Source organism: Salmo salar, chromosome 20 (genome assembly GCF_965601325.2).
Source record: "Salmo salar chromosome 20, fSalSal1, whole genome shotgun sequence".
NCBI lineage: Eukaryota > Metazoa > Chordata > Actinopteri > Salmoniformes > Salmonidae > Salmo > Salmo salar.
The window spans coordinates 90017484-90043857 of NC_138310.1; the positions used below are offsets into that span (position 1 = coordinate 90017484).

Here is a 26374-nt window from a genome sequence, read left to right on the forward strand (position 1 = left end):
CTGGTACAGTGCTATATTAACCAGACCATCCCCTGGCATGGCACAGTGCTATATTAACCAGACCATCCCCTGGTACAGTGCTATATTAACCAGACCATCCCCTGGCACAGTGCTATATTAACCAGACCATCCCCTGGCATGGCACAGTGCTATATTAACCAGACCATCCCCTGGCATGGCACAGTGCTATATTAACCAGACCATCCCCTGGCATGGCACAGTGCTATATTAACCAGACCATCCCCTGGCATGACACAGTGCTATATTAACCAGACCATCCCCTGGCACAGTGCTATATTAACCAGACCATCCCCTGGCATGGCACAGTGCTATATTAACCAGACCCTCCCCTGGCATGGCACAGTGTTATATTAACCAGACCATCTCCTGGCATGGCACAGTGCTATATTAACCAGACCATCCCCTGGCATGGCACAGTGCTATATTAACCAGACCATCCCCTGGCATGGCACAGTGCTATATTAACCAGACCATCCCCTGGCATGGCACAGTGCTGTATTAACCAGACCATCCCCTGGCATGGCACAGTGCTATATTAACCAGACCATCCCCTGGCATGGCACAGTGCTATATTAACCAGACCATCCCCTGGCATGGCACAGCGAGACCCACTCCTGAGGACCTGCACCTGGGGAACCGACGCCAAGAGAACCTAAACTCAGAACACTTTTCCCCGTCATTTCCGGTCACAACTTGTAGACTTGTTTACGTGCTGCAGTGCAGTTTGTTGCTACCTGCCAACTTTTTAATCACCAGTTTATATATTTTATTTCCCCCCCCCCCCCCCCTCGCAAAATTTTTTTTCATTCAACTTTTCACCCCAGACGCTTTATCTGGACATGGTTCTACAGGACCTCCACCAGCCGAAGCTAAGTAGCAACATTACCGCTATGCCATCTAATAGCAGTCGCTGTACTCATAATATACAGGAGAACTATCACCTTATGGTGAGGATAGCTGTGCAGCAAGCCCAGCTTCAGACACAATCGTTAGGCAAGGGTAATTTCAGTGTAGGAAAGGATGAAACAGCGTCTGTGCCACCAGTAAGTACAGATAGTAACGTTAGTATAAACCCCCTCGCACGGTCCCCGCAGCCGGACAACTTTCTCATGGCTTCTGGAGGGAAACGCTGTAGGAATGTGTCCGAGGGATATTGACAGTTCTTTTGCGTTTCTTCCATTTGCGAATAATCGCACCAACTGTTGTCACCTCACCAAGCTGCTTGGCGATGGTCTTGTAGCCCATTCCAGCCTTGTGTAGGTCTACAATCTTGTCCCTGACATACTTGGAGAGCTCTTTGGTCTTGGCCATGGTGGAGAGTTTGGAATCTGATTGCTTGCTTCTGTGGACAGGTGTCTTTTATACAGGTAACAAGCTGCGGTTAGGAGCACACCCTTTAAGAGTGTGCTCCTAATCTCAGCTCGTTACCTGTATAAAAGACACCTGGGAGCCAGAAATCTTTCTGATTGAGAGGGGGTCAAATACTTATTTCCCTCATTAAAATGCAAATCAATTTATAACATTTTTGACATGTGTTTTTCTGGATTTTTTTGTTGTTGTTATTCTGTCTCTCACTGTTCAAATAAACCTACCATTAAAATTATAGACTGATCATTTCTTTGTCAGTGGGCAAATGTACAAAATCAGCAGGGGATCAAATACTTTTTTCCCCCCACTGTACACTGTTTACCAGGGGGCAGGGCTACCAACGTTAAGGCTAATCTGAAGATGGTGCTGGCTAAAGCTAAAACTGGCGAGTGTAGAGAGTATAGGGATATTGTTATCCACGTCGGCACCAACGATGTTGGGATGAAACAGTCAGAGGTCACCAAGTGCAACAGCTTCAGTGTGTAAATCAGCTAGAAAGATGTGTCGGCATCGAGTAATTGTCTCTGGCCCCCTCCCAGTTAAGGGGAGTGATGAGCTTTCCAGCAGAGTCTCACAACTCAATCGCTGGTTGAAAACTATTTTCTTCCCCTCCCAAAATATATAATTTTTATATAATTGGCCACCTTTCTGGGACTCACCCACAAACAGGACCAAACCTGGCCTGTTGAGGAGTGACGGACTCCATCCTAGCTGGAGGGGTGCTCTCATCTTATCTACGAACATAGACAGGGCTCTAACACCTCTAGCTTCACAATGAGATAGCCAGCCTGCCAGCTTAGTGGAGTCTGCCACTAGCACAGTCAGTGTAGTCAGCTCAAGCTATCCCCATTGAGACCGTGTCTGTGCCTCGATCTAGGTTGGGAAAATCTAAACATGGCGGTGTTCACCTTAGCAATCTCACTGGAATAAAGACCTCCTCCATTCCTGTCATTATTGAAAGAGATTGTGATACCTCACATCTCAAAATAGGGCTACTTAATGTTAGATCCCTCACTTCCAAGGCAGTTGTAGTCAATGAACTAATCACGGATCATAATCTTGATGTGATTGGCCTGACTGAAACATGGCTTAAACCTGATGAATTTACTGTGTTAAATGAGGCCTCACCTCCTGGTTACACTAGTGACCATATCCCCCCGCGCATCTCGCAAAGGCGGAGGTGTTGCTAACATTTACAATAGCAAATTTCAATTTATAAAAATACTATTTTCATCTTTTGAGCTTCTAGTCATGAAATCTATGCAGCCTACTCAATCACGTTTTAAAGCTACTGTTTACAGGCCTCCTGGGCCATATGCAGCGTTCCTCACTGAGTTCCCTGAATTCCTATCGGACCTTGTAGTCATGGCAGATAATATTCTAATTTTTGGTGACTTTAATATTCACATGGAAAAGTCCACAGACCCACTCCAAAAGGCTTTCGGAGCCATCATCGACTTAGTGGGTTTTGTCCAACATGTCTCCGGACCCACTCACTGCCACAGTCATACTCTGGATCTAGTTTTGTCCCGTGGAATAAATGTTGTGGATGTTAATGTTTTTCCTCATAATCCTGGACTAATCGGACCACCATTTTATTACATTTGTAATCTCAACAAATATTCTGCTCAGACCCCAACCAAGGATCATCAAAAGCCATGCTATACATTCTCAGACAACCCAAAGATTCCTAGATGCCCTTCCAGACTCCCTCCACCTACCCAAGGACGTCAGAGAACAAAAATCAGTTAACCACGTAACTGAGGAACTCAATTTAACCTTCCGCAATACCCTAGATGCAGTCTCACCCCTAAAAACATTTGTCATAAGAAACTAGCTCCCTGGTATACAGAAAATGCCCGAGCCCTGAACCAAGCTTCCAGAAAATTGGAACGGAAATGGCGCTACACCAAACTGGAAGTCTTCTGACTAGCTTGGAAAGACAGTATTGAAGAGCCCTCACTGCTGCTCAATCATCCTATTTTTCCAACTTAATTGAGGAAAATAAGAACAATCTAAAATGTAGTTTAGATACTGTCGCAAACCTAACTAAAAAGCAGCATTCCCAAAGAGAGGATGGCTTTCACTTCAGCAGTGATAAATTCATCAACTTCCTTGACGAAAAGATCATGATCATAAGAAAGCAAATTACGGACTCCTCTTTAAAAACCTGTTAAGGTGTAGGGGGCAGTATTTTCACGGCCGGATAAAAAAAACGTACCCGATTTAAACTGTTTACTACTCTTGCCCAGAAACGAGAATATGCATATTATTAGTAGATTTGGATAGAAAACACTCTGAAGTTTCCAAAACTGTTTGAATGGTGTCTGAGTATAACAGAACTGACTTTTTTGTCTTGAAATGCACTCGCGCATTACCCTTTGGATAGTGACCTGAACGCACGAACAAAACGGAGGTATTTGGACATAACTATGGATTATTTGGAACAAAAACAACATTTCTTGTGGAAGTAGCAGTCCTGGGAGTGCATTCTGACAAAGATCAGCAAAGGTAATACAATATTTCTAATACTAATTCTGAGTTTAGTTTGCCCGAACTTGGAGGGTGTCAAAATAGCTAGCCTTGATGGCTGAGCTATGTACTCAGAATATTGCAAAATGTGCTTTCGCCGAAAAGCCATTTTAAAATCTGACATAGCGATTGCATAAAGGAGTTCTGTATCTATAATTCTTAAAATAATTGTTATGTATTTTGTCAATGTTTATGATGAGTAATTTTGTAAATTCACCGGAAGGTTTTGGTGGGAATGCATGTTCTGAACATCACACGCCAATGTAAAAAGCTGTTTTTGGATATAAATATGAACTTGATTGAACAAAACATACATGTATTGTATAACAATGTCCTAGGAGTGTCATCTGATGAAGTTCATCAAAGGTTAGTGCTTCATTTAGCTGTGTTTTTGTGACATATGCTTGCTTGGAAAATGGCTGTGTGATTATTTTTGTCTATGTACTCTCCTAACATAATCTAATGTTTTGCTTTCGCTGTAAAGCCTTTTTGAAATCGGAAGATGTGGTTAGATTAACGAGAGTCTTACCTTTAAAATGGTGTAAAATAGTCGTATGTTTGAAAAATTGAAATTATTGCATTTTTAAGGTTTTTGTATTTCGTGCCACGCTGTTCCATTGGATATTGGCTAGACGTTCCGCTAACAGGTTATCTGCGTATTTCTCCAAAGCTCAGTTGTCCTGAGTCTGCACAACACTGCCAGGACCTAGGATCATGGGAGACACTCAAGTTTTGAATACTACATCTCTTGACACCCTGATGAAAATAGTCATGGCCTCTAAACCTTCAAGCTGCATACTGGACCCTATTCCAACTAAACTACTGAAAGAGCTGCTTCCTGTGCTTGGCCCTCCTATGTTGAACATAATAAACGGCTCCCTATCCACCGGATGTGTACCAAACTCACTAAAAGTGGCTCTTGAAAAGGCCAAACCTTTACCCAGAAAATATAAAAAACTATCGGCCTATATCAAATCTCCCATTCCTCTCAAATTTTAGAAAAAGCTGTTGCACAGCAACTCACTGCCTTCCTGAAGACAAATAATGTATATATGAAACGCTTCAGTCTGGTTTTAGAACCCATCATAGCACTGAGACTGCACTTATGAAGATGGTAAATGACCTTTTAGTGGCGTCAGAACGAGGCTCTGCATCTGTCCTCGTGCTCCTAGACCTTAATGCTGCTTTTGATACCATTGATCACCACATTCTTTTGGAGAGATTGGAAACCCAAATTGGTCTACACGGACAGGTTCTGGCCTGGTTTAGATCTTATCTGTCGGAAAGATATGAGTTTGTCTCTGACAAATCAACAGTACATTTCGGTGTTCCTCAAGGCTCCGTTTTAGGACCAGTGTTGTTTTCACTATATATTTTACCTCTTGGTGATGTCATTCGGAAACAAAATATTACCTTTCACTGCTATGCAGACGACACACAGCTGTACATTTCGATGAAAAATGGTGAAGCCCCAAAATTGCCATCCCTGGAAGCCTGTGTTTCAGACATAAGGAAGTGGATGGTGGCAAACAGACTCTAATCTCGGACAAAACAGATATGCTAGTTCTAGGTCCCAAGAAACAAAGACATCTTCTGTTGAATCTGACAATTAATCTTGATGGTTGTACAGTCATCTCAAATAAAACTGTGCAGGACCTCGGCGTTACTCTGGACCCTGATCTCTCTTTTGACAAACATATCAAGACTGTTTCAAGGACAGCTTTTTTTTTCCATCTATGTAACACTGCAAAATTCTGATTTTCTGTCCAAAAATGATGCAGAAAAATTAATCCACGCTTTTGTCACTTCTAGATTAGACTACTGCAATGCTCTACTTTTCGGCTACACGGATAAAGCACTAAATAAAGTTCAGTTAGTGCTAAACACGGCTGCTAGAATCTTGAATAGAACCCCAAAATGTTATCATATTACAACAGTGCTAGCCTCCCTACACTGGCTTCCTGTTAAGGCAAGGGCTAATTCCAAGGTTTTACTGCTAACCTACAAAGCATTACATGGGCTTGCTCCTACCTATCTTTCCGATTTGGAACAAGACGCAGGCCTCCTTACTGTCCCTAGAATTTCTAAGCAAACAGCTGGAGGCAGGGCTTTCTCCTATAGAGCTCTATTTTTATGGAATGGTCTGCCTATCCATGTGAGAGACGCAGACTCGGTCTCGACCTTTAACCTGTTATGGCTAGGGGGCAGTATTTTCACGGCTGGATAAAAAACGTACCCGATTTAATCTGGTTACTACTCCTGCCCAGTAACTAGAATATGCATATAATTATTGGCTTTGGATAGAAAACACTCCAAAGTTTCTAAAACTGTTTGAATGGTGTCTGTGAGTATAACAGAACTCAAATGGCAGGTCAAAACCTGAGAGATTCCTTTACAGGAAGTGGCCTGTCTGACCATTTCTTGAACTTCTTTGCCATCTCTACCTTTTACAAAGGATCTCTGCTCTAACGTGACACTTCCTACGTTTTCCATGGGCGCTCAGAGCCCGGGAAAAACCTGAATGTCGTCATCCCAGCCCCAGGCTGAAACACATTATCGCCTTTCTCAAGTGGCCGATCAAGGGACTGTGGGCTTAGGCGCGTGCCCTGGCCTCCCCCGTCTTTGTGATTTTTCCTCTGTTTGCCGAAAAGGAGATTCCCGGTCGGAATATTATCGCTTTTTTACGAGATAAATTGCATAAAAATGTATTTTAAACAGCGGTTGACATGCTTCGAAGTACGGTAATGGAATATTTATAATTTTTTGGTCACAAATTGCGCCACGCGCGCGACCCTGATTTACCATTTCGGATAGTGTCTGGGACGCACGAACAAAACGCCATAACGATGGATTATTTTGGACCAAACCAACATTTGTTATTGAAGTAGCAGTCCTGGGAGTGCATTCTGACGAAGACAACAAAAGGTAATCAAACTTTTATAATAGTAAATCTGATTTTGGTGAAGGCTAAACTTGCCGGGTGTCTAAATAGCTAGCCCGTGATGGCTGGGCTATGTACTTAGAATATTGCAAAATGTGCTTTCACCAAAAAGCTATTTTAAAATCGGACATATCGAGTGCATAGAGGAGTTCTGTATCTATAATTCTTAAAATAATTGTTATGCTTTTTGTGAACGTTTATCGTGAGTAATTTAGTAAATTGTTAGCAAATTCCCCGGAAGTTTGCGGGGGGTATGCTAGTTCTGAACATCACATGCTAATGTAAAAAGCTGTTTTTTGATATAAATATGAACTTCATTGAACAAAACATGCATGTATTGTATAACATAATGTCCTAGGTGTGTCATCTGATGAAGATCATCAAAGGTTAGTGCTGCATTTAGCTGTCTTCTGGGTTTTTGTGACATTATATGCTAGCTTAAAAATGGGTGTCTGATTATTTCTGGCTTGGTACTCTGCTGACATAATCTAATGTTTTGCTTTTGCTGTAAAGCCTTTTTGAAATCAGACAGTGTGGTTAGATAAAGGAGAGTCTTGTCTTTAAAATGCTGTGAAATAGTCATATGTTTGAAAAATTGAAGTTTTTGTATTTTTGAGGAATTTGTCATTCGCGCCACGCCTATCATTGGATATTGGAGCAGGTGTTCCGCTAGCGGAACGTCTAGATGTAAGAGGTTAAGTCTTTATTGAAGACTCATCTCTTCAGTAGGTCCTATGATCGAGTGTAGTCTGGCCCAGGAGTGTGAAGGTGAACGGAAAGGCACTGGAGCAACGAACCGCCCTTGCTGTCTCTGCCTAAACGGTTCCCCTCTCTCCACTGGGATTCTCTGCCTCAAACCCTATTACAGGGGCTGAGTCACTGGCTTACTGGTGCTCTTCCATGCCGTCCCTAGGAGGGGTCCGTCACTTGACGTGATCTTCTTGTCCGGTTTGGCGCCCCCCCTTGGGTTTGTGCCATGGGGGAGATCTCCGTGGGCTATAGTCGGCCTTGTCTCAGGATAGTAAGTTGGTGGTTGAAGATATCCCTCTAGTGGTGTGGGGGCTGTGCTTTGGCAAAGTGGGTGGGGTTATATCCTGCCTGTTAGACCCTGTCCGGGGGTATCGTCGGATGGGGCATCGTCGGATGGGGCCACAGTGTCTCCCGACCCTTCCCGTCTCAGCCTCCAGTATTTATGCTGCAGTATGTGACGGGGGGCTAGGGTCAGTCTGTTATATCTGGAGTATTTCTCCTGTCTTATCCGGTGTCCTGTGTGAATTTAAGTATGCTCTCTCTAATTCTCTCGCTCTCGGAGGACCTGAGCCCTAAGACCATGCATCAGGACTACCGGGCCTGATGACTCCTTGCTGTCCCCAGTCCACCTGGTCATGCTGCTGCTCCAGTTTCAACTGTTCTGCCTGCGGCTATGGAACCCTGACCTGTTTACTGGACGTGCTACCTTGACCCAGACCTGCTGTTTTCAACTCTCTAGAGACAGCAGGTGAAATAGAGATACTCTGAATGATCGGCTATGAAAAGCCAACTGACATTTACTCCTGAGGTGCTGACCTGTTGCACCCTCGACAACCACTGTGATTATTATTATCATCATCTGACCCTGTTGGGCATCTATGAACATTTGAACATCTTGGCCATGTTCCGTTATAATCTTCACCCAGCACAACCAGAAGAGGACTGGCCACCCCTCATAGCCTGGTTCCTCTCTAGGTTTCTTCCTAGGTTCCGGCCTTTCTAGGGAGTTTTTCCTAGCCATCGTGCTTCTACACCTGCATTGCTTGCTGTTTGTGGTTTTTTGTGACATCAGCTGATGTAAGAAGGGCATTATAAATACATTTGATTAATTGATTGAACACAGCAACACCAGCCAAATCCTCACCACAACCAGCTGAGACAAACCACCACACCCTATATAGGCTCCCCCAGATCAGACCTATGCCCCTTCATGTCCCCCACCACTGCAGCAAGGACCTCAACATGACAGCCACACATATGCCCAGGCCGTGAGCAGAGCAACAGGTCCAACCCCCACTAATACACCCATCCAATCGCAACCTAAAAGTAATGTATCAGATGCTCAACATGCTCTGCTCACGCCGGGTCCGGGTCTAAACCACACGAAAACACTAGACACGCATTCTGGAATATACAAGGTCTGATGTCATCTGCCTTTGGCCTAAAGAGCAGGAACTCAGACTTCAAAGAATTTGGAAATACAGACAGTGTCATCCTACAAGAAACATGGTATAGAGAAGACAGACCCAGTGGTTGCCCTCTAGGTTACAGAGAGCTGATAGTCCCATCCGCCACCAAACTACCAGGTGTGAAACAGGGAAGAGACTCATTCCCATTCCAGGTGACTACCTCATGAAGCTGGTTGAGAGAATGCCAAAAGTGTGCAAAGCTGTCATCAAGGCAAAGGGTGGCTTCTTTGAAGAATCTCAAATATAAAACATTTTTTGATTTGTTTAACACTTTTTTGGTTACTACATGATTCCATATGTGTTATTTCATAGTTTTGTCTTCACTATTATTCTACAATGTAGAAAATAGTCAAAATAAAGAAAAACCCTGGCATGAGTAGGTGTGTCCAAACTTTTGACTGGTACTGTAGGTAGGGGTAATATGACTATGCGTAGATAATAAACAGCGAGTAGCAACAGCGTAAAACAAACAATGCAATAGTCCGGGTAGCCATTTCATTAGCAGTTTTATGGCTTGGGGGTAGAAGCTGCTAAGCCTTTTGGACTACTCCAGAACTGCTTGCCAAGCGGTAGCAGAGAGATCAGTTTATGACTAGTGGCTGGAGTGTTTGGCAATTTTTAGGGCCTTCCTCTGACACCGCCTGGTATAGAGGTCCTGGATGGCAGGAAGCTTGGCCCCAGCGATGTACTGGGCAGTACGCAGTACCCGCTGTAGTGCCTTGCGGTCGGAGGCCGAGCAGTTGCCATACCAGGCTGTGACGCAACCATTCAGGATGCTCTCGATGGCGCAGCTGTAGAACTTTTTGAGGATCGATACCAAATATTTTCAGTCTCCTGAGGGGGAATAAGCATTGTCCTGCCTTTTTTCATGACTGTCTTGGTGTGTTTAGACCATGTTAGTTTGTTGGTGATGTGGACACCAAGGAACTTGAAGCTCTCAACCTGCTCCACTGCAGCCCCATCGATGAGAATGGGGGTGAGCTCGGCCCTTCATTTCCTGTAGTCCACGATCGTCTTCTTTGTCTGGCTCACGTTGAGGGAGAGGTTGTTGTCCTGGCACCACACTACCAGGTCTCTGACCTCCTCCCTAGAGGCTGTCTCATCGTTGTCGCTGATCAGGCCTACCACCGTTGTGTCGTTGGAAAACTTAATGATGGTGTTGGAGTCGTGCTTGGCCATGCAGTCATGGGTGAGCAGGGAGTACAGGAGGGGACTAAGCAAGCACCCCTGAGGGGCCCCCCGTGTTGAGGATCAGCGTGGCAGATGTGTTGTTGTCTACCCTTACCACCTGGGGGTGGCAGGTTCCAGTTGCAGAGGGAGGTTTTTAGTACCAGCGTCCTTAACTTAGTGATGAGCTTCGAGGGCACTACGCAGAGCTGTAGTCAATGAACATCATTCTCACGTAGGTGTTCCTTTTGTCCAAGTGGGAAAGGGTAGTGTGGAGTGCATTAGAGATTGCGTTATCTGTGGATCTGTTGGGGCGGTATGCAAATTGGAGCGGGTCTAGTGTTTCTGGGATGATGGTGTTGATGTGAGCCATGACCAGCCTTTCAAAGCACTTCATGGCTACAGATGTGAGTGCTACAGGTCGGTAGTTATTTAGGCAGGTTACCTTGGTTTTCTAAGGCACAGGGACTATGATGGTCTGCTTGAAACATGTTGGTATTACAGACTCGGTCAGGGACAGGTTGAAAATGTCAGTGAAGACACTTGCCAGTTGGTCAGCGCATGCACTGAGTACATGTCCTGGTAATCCGTCTGGCCCTACCGCCTTGTGAATGTTGACCTATTTAAAAAAGGTCTTACTCACATTGGCTACGGAGAGCGTGATCACACAGTCGTCCGGAACAGCTGGTGCCCTCATGCTTCAGTGTTGCTTGCCTTGAAGCGCGTATAGAAGTCATTTTGCCTGCATCGCAGTGCTCGCTGTGCCACCAGAGATTCTGTGTTCGAGCCCAGACTCTGTCACAGCCAGCTGCGACCGGGAGGCCCATGGGGCGGCGCACAATTGGCCCAGCGTCGTCCGGGTTAGGGAGGGTTTGGCCAGCTGGGATGTCCTTGCCTCATCGCGCACTAGCAACTCCTGTTGGATGTGTGTTGTGTCAAGAAGCAGTGTGGCTTGGTTGGGTTGTGTTTCGAAGGACTCGGGAGAGGCTCGCGACCGTCGCCTCTCCCGAGTCCGTACGGGAGTTGCAGCGATGAGACAAGACTAACTACTACCAATTGGATACCACGAAATTGGGGAGAAAAAAAGGGGTAAAATAAAAAAAGTTATTTTGCTCGTCTGGTAGGCTTGTGTCACTGGGCTTCCTTCGTAGTCCGTAATAGTTTGCAAGCCTTACCACGTCTGACGAGCGTCAGAGTCAGTGTAGTAGGAGTCAATCTTAGTCCTGTATTGATGCTTTGCCTGTTTGATGGTTCGTCGTAGGGCATAGCAGGATTTCTTATAAGAGTCCGGGTTAGAATCCCGCTTCTTGAAAGTGGCAGCTATACCCTTTAGCTCAGTGCAGACATTGCCTGTAATCCATGGCTTCTGGTTGAGGTATGTATGGTCACTGTGGGGACGACGTCATCTATGCACTAATTGATGAAACCGGTGACTGATGTGGGATACACCTCAATGTCATCAGATGAATCCCCAAAAAGATTCCAGTCTGTGCTAGCAAAACAGTCACTGGTACTTCCAGTTTAGTTTTTGCTTGTTAGCAGGAATCAGGAGGATAGAATTAATGGTCAAATTTGCCAAATGGAGGGCGAGGCAGAGCGTTGTACGCATCTCTGTGTGTGGAGTAAAGGCGATCTAGAGTTTTTTTTAACCCTCTGGTTGCAAATGTGACATGCTGGTAGAAATGAGGTAAAACTGATTTAAGTTTCCCTGCATTAAAGTCCCCGGACACTAGGAGCGCTGCTTCTGGATGAGCATTTTCTTGTTTGCTTATGGCCTTATACAGCTTGTTGACTGTGGTCTTGGTGGCAGTATTTGTTTGTGGTGGTAAATAGACAGTTATGAAAAATATAGATGAAACTCTTGGTAAATAGTGTGGTCTACAGCTTATCATTAGATACTCGACCGCAGGCGAGCAAAACCTTGAGGCTTCCTTAATATTAGATTTTGTGCACCAGCTGTTATTGACAAATAGACACAGACTGCCACCCCTCGTCTTACCGGAGGCAGCTGTTCTATCTTGCAGATGGACCGAAAACCCAGCCAACTGTATATTATCCATGTTGTCGTTCAGCCACGACTCTGTGAAACATAAGATATCCAGTTTATTCTCCAATGATTGCACGTTGTCCAATAGGACAGAGGGTAGAGGCGGGTTACCCACTCGCCGACAAATTCTCACAAGGCACCCGGCCCTGCGTCCCCTGTATCAGGGTCTTTTCTTTATGTGAAAGACGTGGATTTAGGCATGGTCCAGTATCAGCAGTAAATCCTTTGAGCCCGACTCATTAAAGAAAAAAATCTTTGTCCAGTTCGAGGTGAGTAATCGCTGTTCTGATATCCAGAAGCTCTTTTCGGTCTTAAGAGACGGTGGCAAAAACTTTATGAACAAAATAAGTTACAAACAAGGCGAAAAAAATAAACATAGTAGCACAAGCTTATCGGAATAAATTTGCTCATTTATTGCAGCTGCAGTGCTGGCTGTAGCGTTAGTGAAAGTAGGGAATGTGCATTTTATGGCTTATGAAAGTGTTGACAGTGCTGAATAACAAACATGAACATACTTATAAAAACAGCAGCACTTTGCTGTATTCATTGAGCCCCTCTAGTCCCTAGATTGAAAAGTTTTTAATTCTCACAGTATCAACTTTGCTGTGCATTCAAAGGTTTCTTTTTAGTCTATGGTTAGAGGAAACTGTGCAGACACAACGATCTGAGCGATCTGATTGGCCAGGGGTAGACCGATAAGTGCACTTGATTTGCTCTCTGGGCCTGCTGGGTAGGTGGAGATCTACCTTCAGACACATTTAATGGTTCAAAATGGGAACACTGCCTTCCCGGCGCTATGGCTGCTGAATCAAGTGCACCTACCGCCAACAGCACTATGGCTGCTGAATCAAGTGCACCCATCATCAAAAGCACTGAACAATTTTTTTTTTTTAAAGGAACGCAAGGCTTTATGTTCGGAATGTTTAAAGAAATTATTGGTAATTGACCAGGAATGCCTTGGAGATCAACCGGTTGGTTACCACTGGCCTAAACAATATATTTGACCTTTCGGCTTCCCTATCAAATCTGAAAAACATCCTAAGAAAATTAAGAACAACGACAAATGGTTTGATGAAGAATGCAAAAACCTAAGAAAGAAATTGAGAAACCTATCCAACCAACACAGAGACCTAGAAAACCTGAGCCTACGCCTTCACTATGGTGAAAAACTAAAACAGTACATAAATACACAAAGAAAAAGAGAACAGCACGTCAGAAATCAGCTCAATGTAATTGAAGAATTCATAAAATCAAACCACTTCTGGGAAAATTGGAGGTCCTGAGCGCTCTGGAGCAGGTTTTCATCAAGGATTTCTCTGTACTTTGCTCTGTTCATCTCTCCCTCAATCCTGACTAGTCTCCCAGTCCCTGCCACTGAAAAACCTACCCACAGCATAATGCTGCCACCACCATGCTTCACCGAAGGGATGGTACAAGGTTTCCTCCAGACGTGATGCTTAGGATTTAGGTGCTTTTGGCAAACTCCAAGCAGGCTGTCATGTGCCTTTTACTGAGGAGTGGCTTCCGTCTGGCCACTCTACCATGAAGGCCTGATTGGTGGAGTGCTGCAAAGATGGTTGTCCTTCTGGAAGGTTCTCCCATCTCCACAGAGGAACTCTAGAGCTCTGTCAGAGTGACCAGCAGGGTTCTTGGTCACCTTCCTAACCAAGACCCTTCTCCCCCGATTGCTCAGTTTGGCCGGGCGGCCAGCTCTAGGGAGAGTCTTGGTGGTTCCAAACTTCTTCCATTTCAGAATGATGGAGGCGACTGTGTTATTGGGGACCTTCAATGCTGAAGAAATGTTTTGGTACCCTTACCCAGATCTGTGCTTCGACACAATCCTGTCTCTGAGTTCTACGGACAATTCCTTCGACCTCATGGCTTGGTTTTTGCTCTGACATCCACTGTCAACTGTGGGACCTTGTATAGACAGGTGTGTGCCTTTCCAAATCATGTCCAATCAATTGAATTTACCACAGGTGGACTCCAATCAAGTTGTAGAAACCTCAAGGAAGATCAATGGAAACACCTGAGCTCAATTTAGAGTCTCATAGCAAAGGGTCTGAATACTTATGTAAATAATGTATTTCTGTAATTTTTTTACATTTCTAAAAACCTGTTTTCATTATGGGGTACCGTGTGTATAAAAAAAAGTCAAGGGGTGTGAATAATTTCCAAATGCAACGTATATACAAAAGTATGTGGACACGCCCATTTAAAATTTGTGCATTCAACTATTTCAGCCCGTTGCTGTATAAAATGCAATCTCAAGAAAAAACATTGCCAAAAGAAGAGCCTTACTCAAAATCTCATTGACTTTCAACGTGGCACCATCACAGGATTCCACCTTTCCAACAAGTCCGTTTGTCAACTTTCTGCCCTGCTAGAGCTGCCCACTGTCAACTGTAAGTGCTGTTATTGTGAAGTGGAAATGTCTAGGAGCAACAACGGCTCAGCCGCGAAGTGGTAGGCCACACAAGCTCACAGAACCTGACCGCCGAGTTCTGAAGCAAAAAAGTAAAAATCGTCTGTCGTCGGTTCCAAACTGCCTCGAAGTAACATCAGCACAATAACTGTTCGTCGGGAGCTTCATGAAATTAGTTTCCATCGCCGAGCAGCCGCAAACAATCCTAAGATCACAATGTGCAATGTCAGACGTCGGCTGGAGTGGTGTAAAGCTCGCCGACATTGGACAATGAAGTACTGGAAACGCGTTGTCTGGAGTGATGAATCACGGTTCACTATCTGGCAGTCCGATGGACGAATCTGGGTTTGGCAGATGCCAGAAGAACGCAACCAGCCCCAATGCATAGTGCCAACTGTAAAGTTTGGTGGAGAAGGAATAATGGTCTGGGACTGTTTTTCATGGTTAAGGCTAGGCCCCTTAGTTCCAGTGAAGGGAAATCTTAACGCTACAGCAAACAATTACATTCTACACTATTCTGTGCTTCCAACTTTCCAGTTTCAGCATGACAATGCCCTCGTGCACAAAGCAAGGTCCATACAGAAATGGTTTGTCGAGATCGGTGTGGAAGCTTCACTGGCCTGCACAGTGCCCTGACCTCAACCCCATTGAACAACTTCGGGATGAATTGGAACGCTGACTGCGAGCCAGGCCTAATCGTCCAACATCAGTGCTCGACCTCACTAATGCTCGTGGTTGAATGGAAGCAAGTCTCCGCAGCGAATGTTCCAACATTTAGTGGAAAGCCTTCCCAGAAAAGTGGAGGTTGTTACAGCAACAAGGGGGGGGGGGGGGGGGGGGACCAACTCCATATTAAAACGCCCATGATTCTGGAATGAGATGTTCAACGAGCAGGTGTCCACATAATTTTGGTAACGTAGTGTATATAAATAAATACATCATTGGATGTATAGACATCATGGACAGTATGTGGATAGAATATGTAGTATATCTGTTGAATACATAGGATAGTACACACACACACACACACACACACACACACACACGAATAGGATGGCCTTGACCAGAACACAGTATATACATATGAAATGAGTAAAACAGTATGTAAACATTATTAAAGTGACCAGTGTTCCATGTCTATGTACACAGGGCAGCAGCCTCTCAGGTGCAGAGTTGAGTAACCGGGTGGAAGCCGGCTAGCGACATTGACTAAAGTTCAGAACAGGGTACTGGGTGGCTAATGATGACTATTTAACAGTCTGAGGAATTCAGCACTTACTAGGTAAGGTTGTGGAGGGATTCAGTACTTACTAGCTAAGGTTGTGGAGGGATTCAGTACTCAGTACTTACTAGGTAATGTTGAGGAGGGACTTCAGTACTTACTAGGTAAGGTTGAGAAGTGATTCAGTACTTACTAGGTAAGGTTGAGGAGGGTCCCAGTGGACCCAGTCATAGATGACTTGTTTCTCGGACTGGATGGCGTACTTGGCCCAAGGTGAGATGCGATACAGACGCTCCCCTTTCTTAGTGTGGACCACAACCTGCAGGGACACCAGACAGGTGACAGGTGACACAGAGGTTACAGCAGTCGCAACAAAGACACAGGGGTTGCTTCCCAATTGCTACCCTGTTCCATTTATAGTGCACTACCTTTGACCAGGGCCCATAGGCACTACATAGGGAATAGGGTGCCATTTGGAAGTCAACACCAGTATTGTAGATATACAGTGTAAAGATTAAATTCCCAAAGAAAATGGTTAGAGACAGTGAAGTGAGGACAAAGAGGACAGGCTTACAAAACATATGGACAATGTAAGGCCATTACCTGGGAGACAAGACAGATGACTGGGGTTAAAGAGGAAGTCACAACAAAGACACAATGAGAGGGTAATCAAAATAAAAGGCCAAAGGTAAGGGCATTTAAAAACATAGGAAGAAAGGTAGGGCATTCAGAATATAGAAACACTGTGCAGACCACCTGGGAAATAAGACTGATGACTGGGGTTAGAATTAGGTCAGACCAGTCAACAACTAATCTCGTCCACCAGCCGGCCCCTCTCTCTCTCTCTCTCTGGAACCATCTGGTTTCACAGAGTCTCAGAAAAGGGATTTGAATGGAGCCTATGGCAGAGCGAGGGGGGGAAAACTACCGCTGGAACTTCATTGGCTGATCTCTCAGTACATCAGCATCTAGTACACGTGTCCAACTCATTCCACGGAGGACCGAGTGCCTGCTGGGAGTTTTTGTTCCTACTTTGTACTTGAATGATGAATTAAGGTCATTGATTAGTGAAGAACTTTCCCCTCACCTGGTTGTCTAGGTCCTAATTGAAAGGAAAGACCAGCAGACGCTGGGGCCCCTGATCTAGCGGGCCCCTGACTACATTGTGGATTTCAAAGTGCGAGCAGTGCATGTGATTTAGGCTAAACCAGGAAGTGAGTCAGGGAAAGTAGGCATTGTAGAACTGGTTCACACATAAACTTTATATGCCCAAACTCAGAATCAAATTGGGCTTCCAAAAAATAAATATGGTCGCTGTAATAGGACATGTAGCACAAGCAGTTCGCTACACTCGCATTAACATCTGCTAACCATGTGACCAATAACATCTGCTAACCATGTGACCAATAACATCTGCTAACCATGTGACCAATACCATCTGCTAACCATGTGACCAATAACATCTGCTAACCATGTGTATGTGACCAATAACATCTGCTAACCATGTGTATGTGACCAATAACATCTGCTAACCATGTGACCAATAACACCTGCTAACCATGTGACCAATAACACCTGCTAACCATGTGACCAATAACATCTGCTAACCATGTGACCAATAACATCTGCTAACCATGTGACCAATAACATCTGCTAACCATGTGAACAATACCATCTGCTAACCATGTGTATGTGACCCAATAACATCTGCTAACCATGTGACCAATAACATCTGCTAACCATGTGACCAATAACACCTGCTAACCATGTGACCAATAACACCTGCTAACCATGTGACCAATAACACCTGCTAACCATGTGACCAATAACACCTGCTAACCATGTGACCAATAACACCTGCTAACCATGTGACCAATAACACCTGCTAACCATGTGTATGTGACCAATAACATCTGCTAACCATGTGACCAATAACACCTGCTAACCATGTGACCAATAACACCTGCTAACCATGTGACCAATACCATCTGCTAACCATGTGACCAATAACATCTGCTAACCATGTGACCAATAACATCTGCTAACCATGTGACCAATAACATCTGCTAACCATGTGACCAATACCATCTGCTAACCATGTGACCAATAACACCTGCTAACCATGTGACCAATAACACCTGCTAACCATGTGACCAATAACATCTGCTAACCATGTGACCAATACCATCTGCTAACCATGTGACCAATACCATCTGCTAACCATGTGACCAATAACATCTGCTAACCATGTGACCAATAACACCTGCTAACCATGTGACCAATAACACCTGCTAACCATGTGACCAATAACACCTGCTAACCATGTGACCAATAACATCTGCTAACCATGTGACCAATAACATCTGCTAACCATGTGACCAATAACATTTGATTTGTATTTTAATTGGCAGGTGAGTTTTTTTTAAGTCTCATCTAATACAGCTGTAGCAGTCTTTCTCCCACCTCACAATTTAACCCACGGCCCTTTTAAGTCCCACTTTGTTGCACAGTGTTTCCAGGCTCTATATGCAGTAGCAAAATTAGCCTGGGGACAAGGTCAGTCAAGTCAAAGACACATGGTAAAGCAAGGTCATTCAACACAGAGACCGAGTCAGGCCTATTCAGCACCACCACCAGAGACCGAGTCAGGCCTATTCAGCACCACCACCAGAGACCGAGTCAGGCCTATTCAGCACCACCACCAGAGACCGAGTCAGGCCTATTCAGCACCACCACCAGAGACCGAGTCAGGCCTATTCAGCACCACCACCAGAGACCGAGTCAGGCCTATTCAGCACCACCACCAGAGACCGAGTCAGGCCTATTCAGCACCACCACCAGAGACCGAGTCAGGCCTATTCAGCACCACCACCAGAGACCGAGTCAGGCCTATTCAGCACCACCACCAGAGACCGAGTCAGGCCTATTCAGCACCACCACCAGAGACCGAGTCAGGCCTATTCAGCACCACCACCAGAGACCGAGTCAGGCCTATTCAGCACCACCACCAGTAACGGAGTCAGGCCTATTCAGCACCACCAGAGACCAAGTCAGGCCTATTCAGCACCACCACCAGAGACCGAGTCAGGCCTATTCAGCACCACCACCAGAGACCGAGTCAGGCCTATTCAGCACCACCACCAGAGACCGAGTCAGGCCTATTCAGCACCACCACCAGAGACCGAGTCAGGCCTATTCAGCACCACCACCAGAGACCGAGTCAGGCCTATTCAGCACCACCACCAGAGACCGAGTCAGGCCTATTCAGCACCACCACCAGAGACCGAGTCAGGCCTATTCAGCACCACCACCAGAGACCGAGTCAGGCCTATTCAGCACCACCACCAGAGACCGAGTCAGGCCTATTCAGCACCACCACCAGAGACCGAGTCAGGCCTATTCAGCACCACCACCAGAGACCGAGTCAGGCCTATTCAGCACCACCACCAGAGACCGAGTCAGGCCTATTCAGCACCACCACCAGAGACCGAGTCAGGCCTATTCAGCACCACCACCAGAGACCGAGTCAGGCCTATTCAGCACCACCACCAGAGACCGAGTCAGGCCTATTCAGCACCACCACCAGAGACCGAGTCAGGCCTATTCAGCACCACCACCAGAGACCGAGTCAGGCCTATTCAGCACCACCACCAGAGACCGAGTCAGGCCTATTCAGCACCACCACCAGAGACCGAGTCAGGCCTATTCAGCACCACCACCAGAGACCGAGTCAGGCCTATTCAGCACCACCACCAGAGACCGAGTCAGGCCTATTCAGCACCACCACCAGAGACCGAGTCAGGCCTATTCAGCACCACCACCAGAGACCGAGTCAGGCCTATTCAGCACCACCACCACCAGAGACCGAGTCAGGCCTATTCAGCACCACCACCACCAGAGACCGAGTCAGGCCTATTCAGCACCACCACCACCAGAGACCGAGTCAGGCCTATTCAGCACCACCACCACCAGAGACCGAGTCAGGCCTATTCAGCACCACCACCACCAGAGACCGAGTCAGGCCTATTCAGCACCACCACCACCAGAGACCGAGTCAGGCCTATTCAGCACCACCACCACCAGAGACCGAGTCAGGCCTATTCAGCACCACCACCACCAGAGACCGAGTCAGGCCTATTCAGCACCACCACCACCAGAGACCGAGTCAGGCCTATTCAGCACCACCACCACCAGAGACCGAGTCAGGCCTATTCAGCACCACCACCACCAGAGACCGAGTCAGGCCTATTCAGCACCACCACCAGAGACCGAGTCAGGCCTATTCAGCACCACCACCAGAGACCGAGTCAGGCCTATTCAGCACCACCACCAGAGACCGAGTCAGGCCTATTCAGCACCACCACCAGAGACCGAGTCAGGCCTATTCAGCACCACCACCAGAGACCGAGTCAGGCCTATTCAGCACCACCACCAGAGACCGAGTCAGGCCTATTCAGCACCACCACCAGAGACCGAGTCAGGCCTATTCAGCACCACCACCAGAGACCGAGTCAGGCCTATTCAGCACCACCACCAGAGACCGAGTCAGGCCTATTCAGCACCACCACCAGAGACCGAGTCAGGCCTATTCAGCACCACCACCAGAGACCGAGTCAGGCCTATTCAGCACCACCACCAGAGACCGAGTCAGGCCTATTCAGCACCACCACCAGAGACCGAGTCAGGCCTATTCAGCACCACCACCAGAGACCGAGTCAGGCCTATTCAGCACCACCACCAGAGACCGAGTCAGGCCTATTCAGCACCACCACCAGAGACCGAGTCAGGCCTATTCAGCACCACCACCAGAGACCGAGTCAGGCCTATTCAGCACCACCACCAGAGACCGAGTCAGGCCTATTCAGCACCACCACCAGAGACCGAGTCAGGCCTATTCAGCACCACCACCAGAGACCGAGTCAGGCCTATTCAGCACCACCACCAGAGACCGAGTCAGGCCTATTCAGCACCACCAGAGACCGAGTCAGGCCTATTCAGCACCACCACCAGAGACCGAGTCAGGCCTATTCAGCACCACCACCAGAGACCGAGTCAGGCCTATTCAGCACCACCACCAGAGACCGAGTCAGGCCTATTCAGCACCACCAGAGACCGAGTCAGGCCTATTCAGCACCACCACCAGAGACCGAGTCAGGCCTATTCAGCACCACCAGAGACCGAGTCAGGCCTATTCAGCACCACCACCAGTAACGGAGTCAGGCCTATTCAGCACCACCACCAGTAACGGAGTCAGGCCTATTCAGCACCACCAGAGAAAGGTCCCAAATGACATCCTATTCCCTACAGTGTGCACTATTTCCGACAAGAGCCAGGGCTATGGACAGTGCACTGTACAGGGAACAGGGTGTCAATTGGGATAAAAACCAGACCTTCCTCAGTAGAAGATGAAGGGATGAAGAGATGACTGGAAGAAGGAAAGAAAGAATGAGCGATACCAGTCCGGAGGAGAAGTTATCACAAATCAACAATAGCTGCCGGGCTTCCTGTGCTCCAGACTGTACGCGTGTATAATTTACAGCACGTGCATAAACGTGCCAGTGAGCGGTGTCCTGTGTGACACAAGCGTTTGCGTATTTCTTAGGAAATAGCTGACTCTACGTTTCATCCATCTGCCAAAGAAAAAAGGTGCCGGCTGTTCAATGAGCACTTTTCATTGTCAGTCCATCAAGGAAATCCATTCCACTTCAATCAAAGCTGCTCCCTCTTCCTCCATCATCCCTCTTCCTCCGTCATCCCTCTCTCCTCTCGTTCTTTTCCAGCCCCCCCCCTCCCCCCGATTTAATAGTGTGTACTCTCTGTGTGTGTGTGAACTTATCTTTGAGTGCCTGGGAGACAAAAATCAAGAAAAAGTGTTGATAAATCCATGAATCAGAAGGGAAAGGAAGGTCATTTAATCTTAAATGATGTTATTGGAAGGTCATTTCATTCTAGATGATGTTATTGGAAGGTCATTTAATCTTAAATGATGTTATTGGAAGCTCATTTCATTCTAGATGATGTTATCGGAAGGTCATTTCATTCTAGATGATGTTATTGGAAGGTCATTTCATTCTAGATGATGTTATTGGAAGCTCATTTCATTCTAGATGATGTTATTGGAAGCTCATTTCATTCTAGATGATGTTATTGGAAGCTCATTTCATTCTAGATGATGTTATTGGAAGCTCATTTCATTCTAGATGATGTTATTGGAAGCTCATTTCATTCTAGATGATGTTATTGGAAGCTCATTTCATTCTAGATGATGTTATTGGAAGCTCATTTCATTCTAGATGATGTTATCGGAAGCTCATTTCATTCTAGATGATGTTATCGGAAGCTCATTTCATTCTAGATGATGTTATCGGAAGGTCATTTCATTCTAGATGATGTTATTGGAAGCTCATTTCATTCTAGATGATGTTATTGGAAGCTCATTTCATTCTAGATGATGTTATTGGAAGCTCATTTCATTCTAGATGATGTTATTGGAAGCTCATTTCATTCTAGATGATGTTATTGGAAGCTCATTTCATTCTAGATGATGTTATTGGAAGCTCATTTCATTCTAGATGATGTTATTGGAAGCTCATTTCATTCTAGATGATGTTATTGGAAGCTCATTTCATTCTAGATGATGTTATTGGAAGATCATTTCATCTTAAATGATGTTATTGGAAGCTCATTTCATTCTAGATGATGTTATCGGAAGCTCATTTCATTCTAGATGATGTTATTGGAAGCTCATTTCATTCTAGATGATGTTATTGGAAGCTCATTTCATTCTAGATGATGTTATTGGAAGCTCATTTCATTCTAGATGATGTTATTGGAAGGTCATTTCATTCTAGATGATGTTATTGGAAGCTCATTTCATTCTAGATGATGTTATTGGAAGCTCATTTCATTCTAGATGATGTTATTGGAAGCTCATTTCATTCTAGATGATGTTATTGGAAGCTCATTTCATTCTAGATGATGTTATTGGAAGCTCATTTCATTGTAGATGATGTTATCGGAAGCTCATTTCATTCTAGATGATGTTATCGGAAGCTCATTTCATTCTAGATGATGTTATCGGAAGGTCATTTCATTCTAGATGATGTTATCGGAAGCTCATTTCATTCTAGATGATGTTATTGGAAGCTCATTTCATTCTAGATGATGTTATTGGAAGCTCATTTCATTCTAGATGATGTTATTGGAAGGTCATTTCATTCTAGATGATGTTATTGGAAGGTCATTTCATTCTAGATGATGTTATTGGAAGCTCTTTTCATCTTAAATGATGTAATTGGAAGCTCATTTCATTCTAGATGATGTTATTGGAAGGTCATTTCATTCTAGATGATGTTATTGGAAGGTCATTTCATTCTAGATGATGTTATTGGAAGCTCATTTCATTCTAGATGATGTTATTGGAAGCTCATTTCATTCTAGATGATGTTATTGGAAGCTCATTTCATTCTAGATGATGTTATTGGAAGCTCATTTCATTCTAGATGATGTTATTGGAAGCTCATTTCATTCTAGATGATGTTATTGGAAGGTCATTTCATTCTAGATGATGTTATTGGAAGGTCATTTCATTCTAGATGATGTTATTGGAAGCTCATTTCATTCTAGATGATGTTATTGGAAGGTCATTTCATTCTAGATGATGTTATTGGAAGGTCATTTCATTCTAGATGATGTTATTGGAAGGTCATTTCATTCTAGATGATGTTATTGGAAGCTCATTTCATTCTAGATGATGTTATTGGAAGCTCATTTCATTCTAGATGATGTTATTGGAAGCTCATTTCATTCTAGATGATGTTATTGGAAGGTCATTTCATTCTAGATGATGTTATTGGAAGCTCATTTCATTCTAGATGATGTTATTGGAAGATCATTTCATCTTAAATGATGTTATTGGAAGCTCATTTCATTCTAGATGATGTTATCGGAAGGTCATTTCATTCTAGATGATGTTATCGGAAGGTCATTTCATTCTAGATGATGTTATCGGAAGCTCATTTCATTCTAGATGATGTTATCGGAAGCTCATTTCATTCTAGATGATGTTATCGGAAGCTCATTTCATTCTAGATGATGTTATCGGAAGGTCATTTCATTCTAGATGATGTTATTGGAAGGTCATTTCATTCTAGATGATGTTATTGGAAGGTCATTTCATTCTAGATGATGTTATTGGAAGCTCATTTCATTCTAGATGATGTTATTGGAAGGTCATTTCATTCTAGATGATGTTATTGGAAGCTCATTTCATCTTAAATGATGTAATTGGAAGGTCATTTCATTCTAGATGATGTTATTGGAAGGTCATTTCATTCTAGATGATGTTATTGGAAGGTCATTTCATTCTAGATGATGTTATTGGAAGGTCATTTCATTCTAGATGATGTTATTGGAAGCTCATTTCATTCTAGATGATGTTATTGGAAGGTCATTTCATTCTAGATGATGTTATCGGAAGCTCATTTCATTCTAGATGATGTTATTGGAAGCTCATTTCATTCTAGATGATGTTATTGGAAGCTCATTTCATTCTAGATGATGTTATTGGAAGGTCATTTCATTCTAGATGATGTTATTGGAAGGTCATTTCATTCTAGATGATGTTATTGGAAGCTCTTTTCATCTTAAATGATGTAATTGGAAGCTCATTTCATTCTAGATGATGTTATTGGAAGGTCATTTCATTCTAGATGATGTTATTGGAAGGTCATTTCATTCTAGATGATGTTATTGGAAGCTCATTTCATTCTAGATGATGTTATTGGAAGCTCATTTCATTCTAGATGATGTTATTGGAAGCTCATTTCATTCTAGATGATGTTATTGGAAGCTCATTTCATTCTAGATGATGTTATTGGAAGCTCATTTCATTCTAGATGATGTTATTGGAAGGTCATTTCATTCTAGATGATGTTATTGGAAGGTCATTTCATTCTAGATGATGTTATTGGAAGCTCATTTCATTCTAGATGATGTTATTGGAAGGTCATTTCATTCTAGATGATGTTATTGGAAGGTCATTTCATTCTAGATGATGTTATTGGAAGGTCATTTCATTCTAGATGATGTTATTGGAAGCTCATTTCATTCTAGATGATGTTATTGGAAGCTCATTTCATTCTAGATGATGTTATTGGAAGCTCATTTCATTCTAGATGATGTTATTGGAAGGTCATTTCATTCTAGATGATGTTATTGGAAGCTCATTTCATTCTAGATGATGTTATTGGAAGATCATTTCATCTTAAATGATGTTATTGGAAGCTCATTTCATTCTAGATGATGTTATCGGAAGGTCATTTCATTCTAGATGATGTTATCGGAAGGTCATTTCATTCTAGATGATGTTATCGGAAGCTCATTTCATTCTAGATGATGTTATCGGAAGCTCATTTAATTCTAGATGATGTTATCGGAAGCTCATTTCATTCTAGATGATGTTATCGGAAGGTCATTTCATTCTAGATGATGTTATTGGAAGGTCATTTCATTCTAGATGATGTTATTGGAAGGTCATTTCATTCTAGATGATGTTATTGGAAGGTCATTTCATTCTAGATGATGTTATTGGAAGGTCATTTCATTCTAGATGATGTTATTGGAAGGTCATTTCATTCTAGATGATGTTATTGGAAGGTCATTTCATTCTAGATGATGTTATTGGAAGCTCATTTCATTCTAGATGATGTTATTGGAAGCTCATTTCATCTTAAATGATGTAATTGGAAGCTCATTTCATTCTAGATGATGTTATTGGAAGCTCATTTCATCTTAAATGATGTTATTGGAAGGTCATTTCATTCTAGATGATGTTATTGGAAGCTCATTTCATTCTAGATGATGTTATTGGAAGGTCATTTCATTCTAGATGATGTTATTGGAAGCTCATTTCATTCTAGATGATGTTATCGGAAGGTCATTTCATTCTAGATGATGTTATCGGAAGGTCATTTCATTCTAGATGATGTTATTGGAAGGTCATTTCATTCTAGATGATGTTATTGGAAGCTCATTTCATTCTAGATGATGTTATTGGAAGCTCATTTCATTCTAGATGATGTTATTGGAAGCTCATTTCATTCTAGATGATGTTATTGGAAGCTCATTTCATTCTAGATGATGTTATTGGAAGCTCATTTCATTCTAGATGATGTTATTGGAAGCTCATTTCATTCTAGATGATGTTATTGGAAGCTCATTTCATTCTAGATGATGTTATTGGAAGCTCATTTCATTCTAGATGATGTTATTGGAAGCTCATTTCATTCTAGATGATGTTATCGGAAGGTCATTTCATTCTAGATGATGTTATTGGAAGCTCATTTCATTCTAGATGATGTTATTGGAAGCTCATTTCATTCTAGATGATGTTATCGGAAGCTCATTTCATTCTAGATGATGTTATTGGAAG

At 44.0% G+C, this 26374-nt stretch overlaps 1 protein-coding gene across 1 annotated transcript in view; it reads right to left on the reverse strand.

Annotated features, from left to right (window-relative positions):
• The window catches only part of LOC106581537 (1,4-alpha-glucan-branching enzyme), a 323607-nt gene that overhangs the window by 224799 nt on the left and 72434 nt on the right, over nucleotides 1-26374 (reverse strand). The window contains exon 4 of the mRNA XM_045704110.2: nucleotides 16136-16261. Within this exon, the coding sequence (XP_045560066.1) occupies nucleotides 16136-16261 (126 nt within the window). The remainder of the gene's footprint in view (nucleotides 1-16135; nucleotides 16262-26374) is intronic.